Source organism: Dipodomys merriami, unplaced genomic scaffold, assembly GCF_024711535.1.
Source record: "Dipodomys merriami isolate MVZ:Mamm:240054 unplaced genomic scaffold, mDipMer1.0.p SCAF_37, whole genome shotgun sequence".
NCBI classification, from domain to species: domain Eukaryota; kingdom Metazoa; phylum Chordata; class Mammalia; order Rodentia; family Heteromyidae; genus Dipodomys; species Dipodomys merriami.
Genome location: NW_027205270.1, coordinates 878,140 through 891,267, shown reverse-complemented (window position 1 = coordinate 891,267; position 13,128 = coordinate 878,140). Strand labels below are relative to the sequence as shown.

The 13,128-nt window shown below is 49.6% G+C and overlaps 1 protein-coding gene across 21 annotated transcripts in view; it reads right to left on the bottom strand.

Annotated features, from left to right (window-relative positions):
• The window catches only part of Dysf (dysferlin), a 209,299-nt gene that overhangs the window by 92,239 nt on the left and 103,932 nt on the right, over window positions 1–13,128 (bottom strand). For all 21 annotated transcript variants that reach the window (XM_069988937.1, XM_069988939.1, XM_069988942.1 and 18 more), the window contains 4 exons: window positions 12,697–12,811; window positions 12,330–12,435; window positions 12,086–12,228; window positions 10,003–10,176 (listed from right to left, as the gene is read on the bottom strand). In XM_069988937.1, coding sequence (XP_069845038.1) covers window positions 10,003–10,176; window positions 12,086–12,228; window positions 12,330–12,435; window positions 12,697–12,811 — 538 coding nt within the window. The remainder of the gene's footprint in view (window positions 1–10,002; window positions 10,177–12,085; window positions 12,229–12,329; window positions 12,436–12,696; window positions 12,812–13,128) is intronic.

Sequence of the window (13,128 nt, the reverse complement as noted above, 5' to 3'; positions counted from 1 at the left end):
GACAGGCCCTGCTGCACCTGCATGGGCATGGGCTCCTCCCACTGGGCATCCTCCTTTCTGGTAGGGAGCACGCGCGCGCGCGCGCACACACACACACACACACACACACACACACACACACACTTCCTTTGGCCACAATGTTCATATGGCTCTAAAACCAGATTACTTGGGCTTTAATGCTGATCCTGTCATTAACCATGTACCTTTTGTCAAATTACTAAACTTCCCTGAATCAATCTTTTTGTAAATGTGAGATAATTTCATAGTATCTCTCAGAACATTGCTGTGGTTGTTAAAGACACAGAGAACAGCCAGATGTGGGTGACTTATGTCTGTTATCCTAGCTACTCAGGAGGCTGAGATCTGAAGATCATAGTTCAAAGCCAGCCCGGGCAGAAAAGTCATAAGACTCTTACCACCAATTAACCACCCAAAAAAGGCCAGAAGTGGAGTGGTGGGGAGCTCATGCATTGCTGAGGCAGGGGCACCTTCTTGGCTACCTGCCTACCTCAAAAAATCCCTCCGACTTCCCCCAGCTTCTCTCCTGCATCCACCAACCAGGTATTCTGGCAAGGTATGCCCAGTTCTTTGTAACCAGCCCCCCCACACAACACTTGGCACTAAACAGTCTTCAGTGAAGACTTACCGCATGAAAGAAACCATCTCTATGCCCTGAGCCACATGGACAGTGAGAGGACTAAAGGCCCCAGGATGGGAGCCAGGAAATAGAGTATCAGGCAGCCCCATCCGAGCCTTAAGAGTCAGTCTGACATGTCACACAAGGAAGAATTTGAGAAGCACATTTATACCTAGGAGGAACCCTCTGTGGGTAAAAGGGCACAGATGGGCCTTTGGAAAATCCCATGCAACCTCCTCTTCCTGAATGGCTTTACAGCGCTGCTCAGAGACAGCAGCCACTACCACAGCCCAGGAACAATGTTCAACTAGTGGCAGACCACAGAGCCAGGGCTCCCACTGATCTGCATGGAGCCATGCCACAGGGGGAAGCTGCTGCTCAAGTCTCCACCTGCCCACCCACTCCTCACACACGTGCACATTTTCTTGCCCAGCCCTGGGGCCAGGCCCAGGGCATTGGGTTTCCCACAGTCACATTCCTGCCTCCATAGCTCATGCCCTCTACTCCTGGGCTGAGGCTGGCAGCCACGTGGTCTGTGGCCCGCACTCTGTCCTGGGGCTAGCCGTGTAAGGAATTTTGCTGGTTACTGGGGGACTGGATAGTGTCCAACCCACTGCTACCCAGCAGGAGGCCACAGCTCCAGCCTGAGGTAGGAGCAAGGAGGTCTCAGCCTTCTGGATGCCAATGGACTCACAACAGGCCCCAGGCCAAGGCCAAATCCACCAGAGTGTTCCCAGGACTGACCTCTGAAAACCTTAGCTGGGAAGAGGCTGGCAGATTATGGGAGACACAGAGACTATGAAGGGGACCCCTCCTCCATTTAAACTGACAGAGCCAAGAGGATTCCGGCAGCATGCTTGAGATTCCTTCCACTCCACACGTGGTCTGCCATGTGTGCTGCTCCTCCCTGGAGCAAGGGTGCCTGCCCTGAACAGGGCACTGAGGTCTAGATCAGGATCTCCTAACAGAGTGCAGAGATAAATACCACATAGACTCAGCAGACAGGGAAGAACACCTCAGTAGCCATACCACATTGTTGGCAGGAACTAACAAGACCTCAGAAACTTGTCAGGGAACTATAAAAACTTTCCTTGCCCCAGTCAGGTCAAACAGATGGGCATGGCACAGCCTGGGTAAAGGGCTGCGATCCTTCAATTTACAGAAGGATTACTTCCTACACAGGATGGGTGTGAGAGCACACATCACAGGGTTGTTGAAAAGGACACTCTCATTAGGAGAAACTGTCCCCTGACTCTTTGCTTACGCAAACAGGACCAGAAGAACCTCTGAGAATAGTAAATACAGGGCTCTTATGGATCACAAGAACAGATTCAATTCTCAGAAACTTTACAGGCCAGTTGTTACACAGACATTAGTAGAAATTAGCTTGTATACATTTAGAACTCAAGAAATTGTATTTGAAAACAAAAAGTAGTAAATATTCAACCCATCCTAATTATGTTCCTCTTCTCAGCTACATGGGGCGTGTCCATGTGATGATATACCACAGTGTCTTAACAGTGGGCACTCCAGTGGCTCTATCCATGTTGTAGCTTGATATCGGCCACAGCAGAGGTATTTACACCATGGAAATCAACACATGCTGCAAACTATGTGGCATTGTTGTTTTGTTGTTCTGAAGAACTGGCTGCTGTGCACTGATCAAAAAAGCCTAAAGTGACTTTCCAAGAATTCACTAACATCACTGGTTCTTCACCAGTGGTCCCTTGCCTGGATGTCCAGATAATGTGGTGATGTGGGATGAGTCCTATAAACCCTGTTCATCCTGCCATCACCTGGAAGATTTTCCATAATACTTGTGAAAGAAAGCACAATTAGAACAGTTATTCCTTGTAATCTCTATGCCTCAGTTGCTGATCCGTGAGATGGGATTTCAAGAACAGACCTCCTAGAATTGGTTAAATGAGATAATGCATGAACTCAGTTAAAGGCCCTGTAACCCTCAGTACCTGCCGTAATCAGGGCACTGATCCAGCCAGTTAGTACACTGTTGTGGGTTGTGCTGGCCCTGTCAAAACTACTTGATTGCTACTGTGGCATAAAAGCAGCCCCAAACCATAAATAATGACTGAGCTTTGGCTGTGTGCAGAAGAAGAAGGAGAGGAGGAAGAAGAAGAGGAGAAGAAGAAGAAGGAGGAGGAGGAGGAGGAGGAGGAGGAGAAGGAGGAGGAGGAGGAGGAGGAGGAAGAGGAAGAAGAAGAAGAAGAAGAAGAAGAAGAAGAAGAAGAAGAAGAAGAAGAAGAAGAAGAAGAAGAAGAAGGAAAAGAGGAAGAAGAAGAGGAAGAAATGATGATGAAGAAGACAATGACGACTTACTTACAAAAGCAGACAGAGGGCCAGCTTTGAGCCATGGGCCTAGTTTGCCAGCCACTGCTCTGAAATGGCAGGTTATTATTTTTGCTGTACTATTATCATCCACAGATGATAAGTGAGAAAAATGGATCCCAAATCTGTAAATGTCTTCCCTGGTGATAGATAGCAAATTAACTGATAGAGCTAGGGGCTCCCTGCCTTCCCCCCACCCCAGGCGTCTTCCCAGCCTCCTCTTCCCCATCAGAGGTCACAGCACCTAAGCAGGGCTCTTGAACTGCAGAGAGTTAAGTGCCAAGTCAGGGTTGTATGGAGCCCTGGACCCATTTCACTACTCTGGCTTGACAGGATTAGAGGAAAACCCCACACAGGCCTGCAAACCCAGCCAAAGGAGAACCCTTTAAAAGAAAGAATAGAAGGCAGAAACACATAGACCTCCCTTCCCAATCAGGGCTGATTTCAACCTTAAGTGAAATAGCAGGCGAGGGTGCAACCCCACTTAATTTACAGCTAGAGCCAGGGCTGGAAGCAGTTGCTAGATTCCTTGCAAAACTACCATCTGGGCCCTGGGGAGCTGGGAGTGGCCTCAGGAAACCTGGAGAGCCCCCAGTGCCACGTGTGGGCTGGCCCGAGCGTATGCGTGTGTCCCTCTAGGGTTTCCACATCTCCACATGCGCAGGTTGCAGAGAACTCTGGAGCAGGTTTGCTCCGTGCCAGCTGCATTGGTAATTATGACAACCATATGTCCCATTTGCTAGAATAGCCCTGTTCATGCCTATAGTCTCAGCATGCCTATCTCCCAGACTAGATAATAAATTCTACGATGGTTCTAGCAATAGTGGACACAGTCCCTTGTATAAAATGATATCCCATGGGCACGAATATATCTACCCAATGAGATGTCTGTGTGGTACACAAACAGACACACAGTCAGAGCCTCCACATTTATTGGTATCCAGATGGGAGCCACAGACTCAGGGTCTACACATTTAGAAGATTTTCCAAAATTGTCCTTTTCTGTGAGGAAGCAGGAGAGACAGAAAGGCTTCTGCTTGACTGGTAAGATAGACTCCACACACACACACACACACACACACACACACACACACATACACACACACACACACACACACACACACACACACACACACACACACCCCAGCATGAAGCCAGAGATGGAACAGATGCACCGTTCATATATGTGAAAACCCAAGGGAGCCAGGTGCCCACTCCCGTCTATAATCCTAAACTACTCAGGAGGCTGAGATCTGAAGATCACAGTTCAAAGCCAGCCTGTGCAGAAAAGTACATGAGATTCATATGTCTAATTAACCACCAAAAAGGCTAGAAGTGGGGCTGTGGGTCAAGTGGTAGATCATCAGCCTTAAATTTAAAAAGGTACAGCACCCAGACACAGGCCCAGACTCTGAGTACCTGCTCCAATACTGGCACAATTAAAAACAGGGATTCCTATAGTCACTCAGCTCCAGCCATAGCCCCAGTCATAGGCCTTGGTTACTAACAAGGCATAGTCCCCACAGCTGCCAGGCCTGCCCTTGTACTAACTCTGTGAACAGAGTCTGGGGCTGGGCACATAGTATGGCTTCATCCTTGTCCAGAAATGAACCCTCCCCTGTCAACACACATCTTACCTACTTCTCAGCCAGCTCAAATCTTAAGTTACTCTGCTCTGGCACCTATCTCTCCCTGACCCCTTTCCCAACATTTCCAACTCCCAACTGCTCTTCCCTGCCCTTGGCCCAGGTTGAAACGCTTGTCTTGTAGGTCTTCTCTACTCCAGACTGACTGCCAACTGACTGCTTCCTGGGTAGAAGCTGTCCTTAGCTGTCTGCCTGGAGTGTTGTCCAAGAGAACTTTTTTCAATAACATAACTGTACCATAGTTGCATTATCCTACATGGCAGCCAGAACCAGCCATGTGTGATTGTGTGTGTGTGTGTGTGTGTGTGTGTGTGTGTGTGTGTGCGCGCGCGCGCGTGCGCGCACCAGTACTAAAAGCATGAACTTAAGGCCTAGGTGCTGTCATTTAGCTTTATCAATGCTGGTGCTCTACCACATGAGCCACAGCCCCACTTCCAGCTTTTTGGTAGTTAACTGGAGATAAGAGTCTCATAGACTTTCCTACCCAGGCTGGCTTAAAATTACAATCCTTGGATCTCCTGAGTAGCTATGATTTCAGGCATGAGCCACAGATACCTAGCTCCAGGTGTGATTATTGAGATTTGAGATGTAGCTCATCTAACTGGGAATTGCATTTTCTTATTTTGATTACTTTAGATGGAAATTTTAAAAGCCACGTGTAGCTAGTAGCTACTGTTTTACACAATGCAGATCTAGGTCCTTGTTCTTCACAGCTGTAAAATGAGGCTTAATAGAATAGCACCCAACTTTCTGGGCACAAAATAAAATAAGGCAATGCATATGCATCCTTTGGCATGGTTTTTGGCACATGGTTAAATAGATTCTAGTAATGTTTATCCTCTTTGAGGACCTGGATCTCTTAGAGAAATGGATAAAACCAAGAACCTTATTTCAGAATATATCCATCACAAACACACACACAAAAGCACACACACACATACACAGAGCATATTACACACGTGCACACACCTGCACACACATACACACACACACATTTTCCAGCTGTGCCCAGCTTCTATAGAATGTGCAAGTTCTTCCTTGTTGAAATTCTCCAGGGCTGTGAGCACACGGTGCCGACCTGTCTCCTCTCTCCCTGCCAGGCTCAGGCAGCTCAGGAAACCCTTCCCAACAGGAGGACACTCAGGGCCAAGCACAGAGGCAGGGCCTGGAAAAATCCTTGCGCCTGGAGGGTAGGCCTAGGGCAGGGGCAACAGCATGGATTCCGTGAGCTCATCCCAGCAGCCGTCACCAAGTTCCCAGAGAGGCCAGTGGCGTCAGGAGGGGGTGACTGGGTGGGAGCCGCGGTGGTGGCTGCGGCGGCAGCTAGGGGTGTGGGGCGAAGAGAGGGAAGCTAGATGGAACACGCTATAATAGCGGCTTTGTGCTCCGCTTCCCAAGCTCCCTGGGAACGCCAGGAAGATTATGAAACCCGGTGTCTTTGGGAATGCCAGGATATTAGCTGGAAAAAGAATAATACGAAAATAAAATAATGCTCGGGATGGAGACAGCAGACGATTAGCAGACGGAGCCAGGGCTTCCCGCTCCATGAAGGGAGCCAGGCTTGGCCCCAACAGAAGGCTTCAGGGAAAGACTGCCCGTGCTAATGAGCAGACAGGGCCTGCCTTCCAAAGAGACGTCTTCCAGAGGGAGCTAACAGGCAAGGCCCAGACTGCCATAGATATACAGGCCACGGAGAGGGGGAGGGGGCAGGAGACAAGGAGCACCCAGGTCTGGTCCTCAGGCCTAGACACTCAAAATCATCATCACCAGGAAGGCTACCTGAACACTACTCACTGATCTTCCTTCCCTTCCCTCACTAGCTGCTCTGGAATGACTTACTCTCTGACCAGCACTCCAAAGATAAGACTTCTCCAAGTTTATTTACACTCTCTCATCCTGAAATCCTCATTGGCCTAGGAGGTATCCACCATCAAATTGGGCCATGAGATCATTTCTTGCCTTACCTCTCTATCAGGACTGTGACTATACATGTACCTACCATCGAGTATAGATGCCAGCATCCCTCAGAAAAGCATCCAACAAGTGGGCTAATGTGAATCCCTCCTTGGACTACAAGATGCACTATAGCCTTGCATATCCTCATTATCAGAAGATGGCCCTCGGGCCAGCCTCATCAGCATTACCTAGAAGCTTGTTAGACAGAGAGACTGTGGGCCCCACCCTGATGCTGAATCAGAGTCTACGTCTTGACAAGATCCCAACTGGCTCTCTTGCTCATTAAGTCTGAGAAGCCATTCTTTACAAGTGTCACTGTTAATCCTTACAGTGATGCTAAGATGGGTGAGGAAACAGTGTGAAAGGCGAGAGGGCCCTGGCCTCAGCTAGAAAGCACAAAGCATGGAATCCCCAGCTTAGATTCTGCACACTCAGAAGTCTTGCTGTTCCACCACATCCCACCAGGTATATCAGCAGACATCATGGGTATATGTGCAACAGCAAGCTCCTAGCCCAGAAAACATAACCATTCATCCCAAGATGTAGTATACTTGACCCCCAATCCCTGAGGGAGGAATCAGTATGTCTAGAGCCAGAGCACAGGGACCCAAGACTGCCCTTTGTCCTGTAAAGCTGACCACAGAAGGGAGCATAGCATGTGGAGTGACTGTATCTGCATTAGAACTGATGAGGATCTAGACAGAATGGTCTAGACAGTTATGAGCAAATGGGCTTGCGGCTCTGTCCAAATGCCAGACACCTAAGGATTTCTGAAAGTGTAGTTTCAGATTCCAGATCTGTGAGACCCACTATCACAAACCACTGTCGGTCACCCTTGTATTCTCTGTGTCAGCCAAGTTCTCAGGAGACTCAGGAGTCTCCCCTGGATAGCTCTCTACTGTATGTCACAGCCAGTCACATTTGACCTGTCATCCAAAACCCTTGTACATCTGTTGACTTGACACTTGAGTTCAGTGATCCCTCATGACATTTTCTCCCACATAAAGAATAAATTAATTGGTTTCTCTCTTCTGGGAAATGTTTCCCCATTCTCCCAGTCACCACATCATGAAAGCTTGGCAGTGGGTTCCTCAGTCTTGCTCGCCTCCTCTCCAGCCAGAGTAGCACCCCTACCAAGTTAGCCTTGGCAGGAATGAAGCCCACTGGGAACACTTCCGGCAGCCACATTGTGAGCCACCTTCCAGCCAGCCTCAGTGTCTGTCTACATGCCTGCAGGACTCTTTGGCCTTGCTCTCCCCTTACCTACCTCCCTGCCCTGGTCTGCCTGGCAGGCAGCCACCAGATCTGCCTTCCTCACACAGCACTGCACTGTATGTCAGACTTGCCAGGGCCAACGTGAACTCATTACAGCCCCAGGCCTGCCTTGCAACCACTATTGACCCTTCTCTCACTATGCCCTGCCACCTGATCTCCCTCAAATTGGCCCAACAGCTCTCACCCCAGAAGTCACCTCATCCTTGGATTTCCATCCCAAACTCCTGATGATCTGAAAACAGGAAGTTCTCCCTCTCAACACTTTTCCATGGCTACTTGATTACAGGTCTTAACGCCTCCCACTTTGAACCAAAGCATTCTTCTGCACAACAACCCATAGGGACTACCTAAGACTCAATGAATAGAGTCCAGGGCATGTCATCTGGAGCTCTTTACCTGGCATGGTTTCGAGTTTCTTTTCCATTTCAGAAGCTCCTCTCCCCAGCTTAGTAATATTGTCCATCACAAAGCTGGCACATGGCCCAGGGTGGCCAATCAGGACCCTCCATTCCTCCCCAGCACAGAACCTGACTAGGTGCATGACCAGGCAGAGCCAGTCCTTTCCATAAGATCTGTCCTGGGACTGTTGAGAAAGTGGCACTCTGTGATGTGGTTTGCATCTAGCAGGGCTTAGTAGACTGTGAAGATGATGCCAGCACCATCTTCCCTGGCCATCATGAGAGAGCCACCGTGCAATAAGGCCAAGACAGAGAAGTGAGTCCCAGGGACACTCCATTTCCTGCCACTCTAATACCTGGCATCCCTCCAGGCCAACTTTCCAGAAGCCCCTTTTCTCATCAGCCCATTTGAGTGTCATCTCTGTCTGACCGAAACACATCTGGATTTTCAGTCCTGGCCTTCGTCGGTGCAGCCACTCAACCATCCTGAAGCCCAAGACAAACCCTTTCTGACTGAAACCAAAGGCAGTCACCAAGCACCAGCCTTTCTCCTATCCAGTCCACAGCTGCACCTAGTTGTTCCTATCTGGCTGAAGACCAGTTAGCAACCCAGAGGTCCAGGACTTTGCTTCTCCCTACAAGGTCCCCACATATGTGGCCCAGGCCTAGAGAAGACTCCTCTCTAGGAGCCGGTCACAACTGCTCTGACAGCTCCTGGACACCAGAGATTGCCTCTCCTACACTGCCACCATAAGGCCTGCCTTCTATCAAGTCTGGAACTACCAGGCCGCTCTCGCAGTGTCTTCTCTTGCTTCCATCCCATCAGGCTCTGGGCCTGCCCTATTAAGACTCCCAGAGCCCACACGGCTGTTTGTCCCATGGATGGATACATCCTTGGTCTAGACTAGATGTACATATGCACAAACATGTCTAGCTTCACAGGAACAGCTTCAAGTAGAACAGCCTCAAGAAGTACAGTTGTAGGACTAGTCTCCCAAGGTCCCAGCCTAGAGTCTCCACAGAAGATACACAGTTCTGGTCAGATTTCAGAGGAAACATCACATTCAGGCCTCTCATTTCCACCTCCAGTCATTCCTAGGCCAGCAAAGCAAGAAGCTGGCTGTATGCCTAATCATCTCTTTTGGGAAGCCCATTGCCCAAGTCCTGAATAACGTGGAGCAGACCCCAAGACCACCCACTATATAAAATATACACAAGGTCAGGACAACCATCCAGGAACTTAGTTTCTAAGATACATTGTTCCCCCAAATCTTGGGGGGAAGCCCATGAGACATCCTGTCTCATGAGGATGCATGTCCAACTGAGGACCTTCCAGAGGTGCCAGACTTTCGTGGCTACAGCTATGAGTGAGACTGAGGTCTCCCCTCCTACCTCCACGTTAGGCTGCCTCTACAGGAAGCACTAGGTGCTTTGGCCCCAGGGCTGGGTCAGACCCTTAGATGCCAAAGCCATCTCCCTCCCTCTTTGCTTCCATCTTGACCACTCCAAGAAGCAGTGGGTCTTCCAGTGCCAAGAAGAAAGCTGTTTTATTTTACAAGGACACCCAGACTGCTGCTCACTTTTCCCACTTGCCACCCCACAGGGATCAAAGCCAGGACAACTGGCCAACATCTGTCCAAAGGCCCTAACGTAGGGGGCTCTGTGCCTACCACACATCACCCCAGAACAGCCTTGGGAAAGGGGGCCACACCCGACCCAACCCAACAGGCACAGCCACACCTACCAGGGCCCCCTCGAGGGCAAACACAGCAGCAGGCCCTGTCTTCTCCAGGGGCTCCATGCGACGGCGCCAACGGCGGCGGCGAAAGGCATCAGTCTTGCGGTACTCCAGGTGAAACTTCCAGCCAAACAGAGAGGCGTACTCCCAGCCCTCGCCCTCTGCCTCTGCCTGCCTGTGCTACACGGGAGAAAGGGCAGACTCAGAGGCTGATTGGCAGGTCCTGGGATCTCCTGGACCCATCCCAGGTGTGCCTTCCTATCCTTCACTACTCCCCACCAGCTCCCACACCAGCATCCTCCTGGTGGGAAAATCTGGAAGAACCAGTGGGAGGAGAGGGCTTTGAGTAGCCTAAGACCCCTAGGTAGAAAGATCAAGAGGCTCTGTAGGCTGAGGGGAAAGTCCAACTGCTGAGAACGCAGGAAGGGAAGGTGGACTGCAGTTGTGAAGGAAATTGGGCACTGGGGCTGCTGTTTATTTGAATTATGGGTGGATTGCACGAATCCGAGGTTTTCTTGTCATTTCCATTTTCGTCTTCGCATCCCGGCTTATAAAAATGGAAGTAGGTCTGCGGTTCAGAGGCAACACAAAGATCTTGCCTCTCAAACTCAGCCTTAAGCTAGCTGTGGAGGGATCTCTGGTATGCTCTTGGAGGACACCCTTTCCCAAGTCTACAGGGACACTGGAACTTCCTGCCCCAGCACCTAGCAAAGAGTAGCTTGGGACCACTCAGTCCAGGCCACTGGTATAGTGAAAAGTCCTATAAGCCAGCTGTGTCCCTTCCAAGGAAGAGGACAAGGCACTTATTTTTTGGCCAGGCTCCACTTCTACCAATTGAGTGCCCCTCTGCGGGGAAGCTGTGACCTGGTCCGTAGCATCTGAACAGATTGGTTATCAAAAAATCTTTGGCTCAGGCTAGCCGCTGATGGCTCACAACTGTAATCCTAGCTATTTAGCAGACTGAGATTTGAAGATCGCAGTTCAAAGCCAATCCAGGCAGCAAAGTCCTTGAGACTCTTATCTCCAGTAAACTATTCAGAAAAGACTGGAAGTGGCCTGTGGCTCAAGTGGTAGAGCACTACCCTTGAGCAAAAGAAGCTCAGGGACAGTATCGTGGCCCTGAGTTCAAGAACCAGGACCAGAAAAAAAAAAAAAAAAAAAAAGAACTCCTTACTTCTGCCTAAATCCCAAACCCAGAGATAATCTTCTCTAAGTCTCTACTCAAAGCTAGAAAATGAAACCTGGATCATGACAAATGCTAAGCTTAGCCTGGGGAAACGTCTGGTTCTTGGCCCAAAATTCAAATGTACACTTGGGAGGGATGGCTATAGACCAAGAGAGCCCAGGGAGACAGGCACTGAGGCTATAGGGAACATGGGCAGCTGTGGACCCTCAAGCAAATGGGTATTCATGCATAGGCACTTTGGGCTAGTCTGTTCTGTGACATCTGCACATGTTCTAAGGTAAACATTAATGGAGTCCATCCCAACCCCTACATCAGCCAACACATTTTCTTGTGCATAAATCTAATTCTAAGGGGCTGCCTGTTCCAGGGAGCTGTCCACTGCTAAAGGGTCAACCTCACTAGATAGGTATGTGCCCCAGGATACTCTAGCATCCCTTAACCAATGACAGACAGCCAAGAAGTTACAAGCCCCTCTCCATTTCCTTCAGGTAAGGAGAGGTATGCTGTGCCCCCTCAGGACACATCCTTGTCTCTCACCCTCCTGAGAGCACAGATACAAAATCATGAAGACAAAATCATGCTACAGCTAGGAAGCCAGGCCTAAAGCACCTCTAGTCACATCTCTGTACCTTCTGGGGCCGTATAAACTAGGCTTCTCCGTGGGTTATACAACAGTTTGTGGGTATCTGTGTGTGTGTGTGCTAGTGATATGTGGGTATTTGTATATGCTGGGTATGGCCTACAGGAGGATGGAATGTGTGTGTGTGTGTGTGTGTGTGTGTGTGTGTGTGTGTGTGTGTTGGATGTGACGTGTGGCCATATGCATACCTGCATGTATTTGTATCACACAGGTCTGCACCTGTGCCCCTGGGGCCTCCCTCCCATCCACCACTGGCCGCTCACTCTCTTCAACGCTTCCATCTGGCTGAGGTCCCTCCTACGCAGGCGGACCCAGCGCCTCCGTCGGTGTGTATAGTACATCTTCTCAGCAGGGACCCAGTGCCTTGGCTTCCGTTCCGGGGGAATAGTGATGCTGTACTCCCAGCCTAGGGAAGAGGCAAGTGTCACTCACTGCCCAACTCCTCATGTCTTCTGGCCAACATGCACACAGACTCAGAGGCATGCACATGGTAGGGATGCTTCCTACCTTGCTCATCAACGGCCCGATTGAGGTCTGTGGACCATTCTTCATCTTCCCACTTCCAGCCCACTGGGCACTCAATGTCATCCTTAGGAAGCACCTTCTCCCCATTCTCAGGACAAAATAGAATAGATAAGGGTCAGAAGATACTAATAGACCTTTTCAGGATCCCAGAAAAGAAGCTCCAGACAGAGGGTAGAGCCTGTGAGAATAAAAATTACCATCCTTGTGGAAACTAGAGCATGGAGGCTCAGTAGGTAGGATCAGGGCAGAAAGTCTCCCAGCCTTCCTTGAGCTCTCTTGGGACTAAAATGTCCAAGGTACCAGGGAAAGCTGATCCTACTCCCACCCCACCCATTGACATTCCCCTTACAACATCAGTGTAGTTGTCACTCATGTAGATCCACTGGCCTCCAGGGAGCCGGGTCTGGTTCTCAAACACCTCCTCCACGAAGCTCAGATGACCAGCATCAGCATCATGAAGCAGGCTATGGGAAAGGACCAGTCTGAGCCATACTAACGAGACCCCTACCCATCCACTACCACAGAGCAGTGCACAGACCTGATTATAGGGAAAGGACCATGTTGCTAGAGCTAAAGAAAAAGAGACCAAACACCCCAAATCTGGGAAGACAGTTGAATCCCAATAGATATTTATAGAAATGTAAAATGTTACCAAGCTATGCCCTTAAGCTTTGAGTGCTTGACTGTATAGGTTACATTTTATATATTTTTTAAGTTGTTGAACGTTGGCTAAATAGGGAGAGGAGAAAAGGCTAGAGCTGGCAAAAGTGGAAGGGGAAGC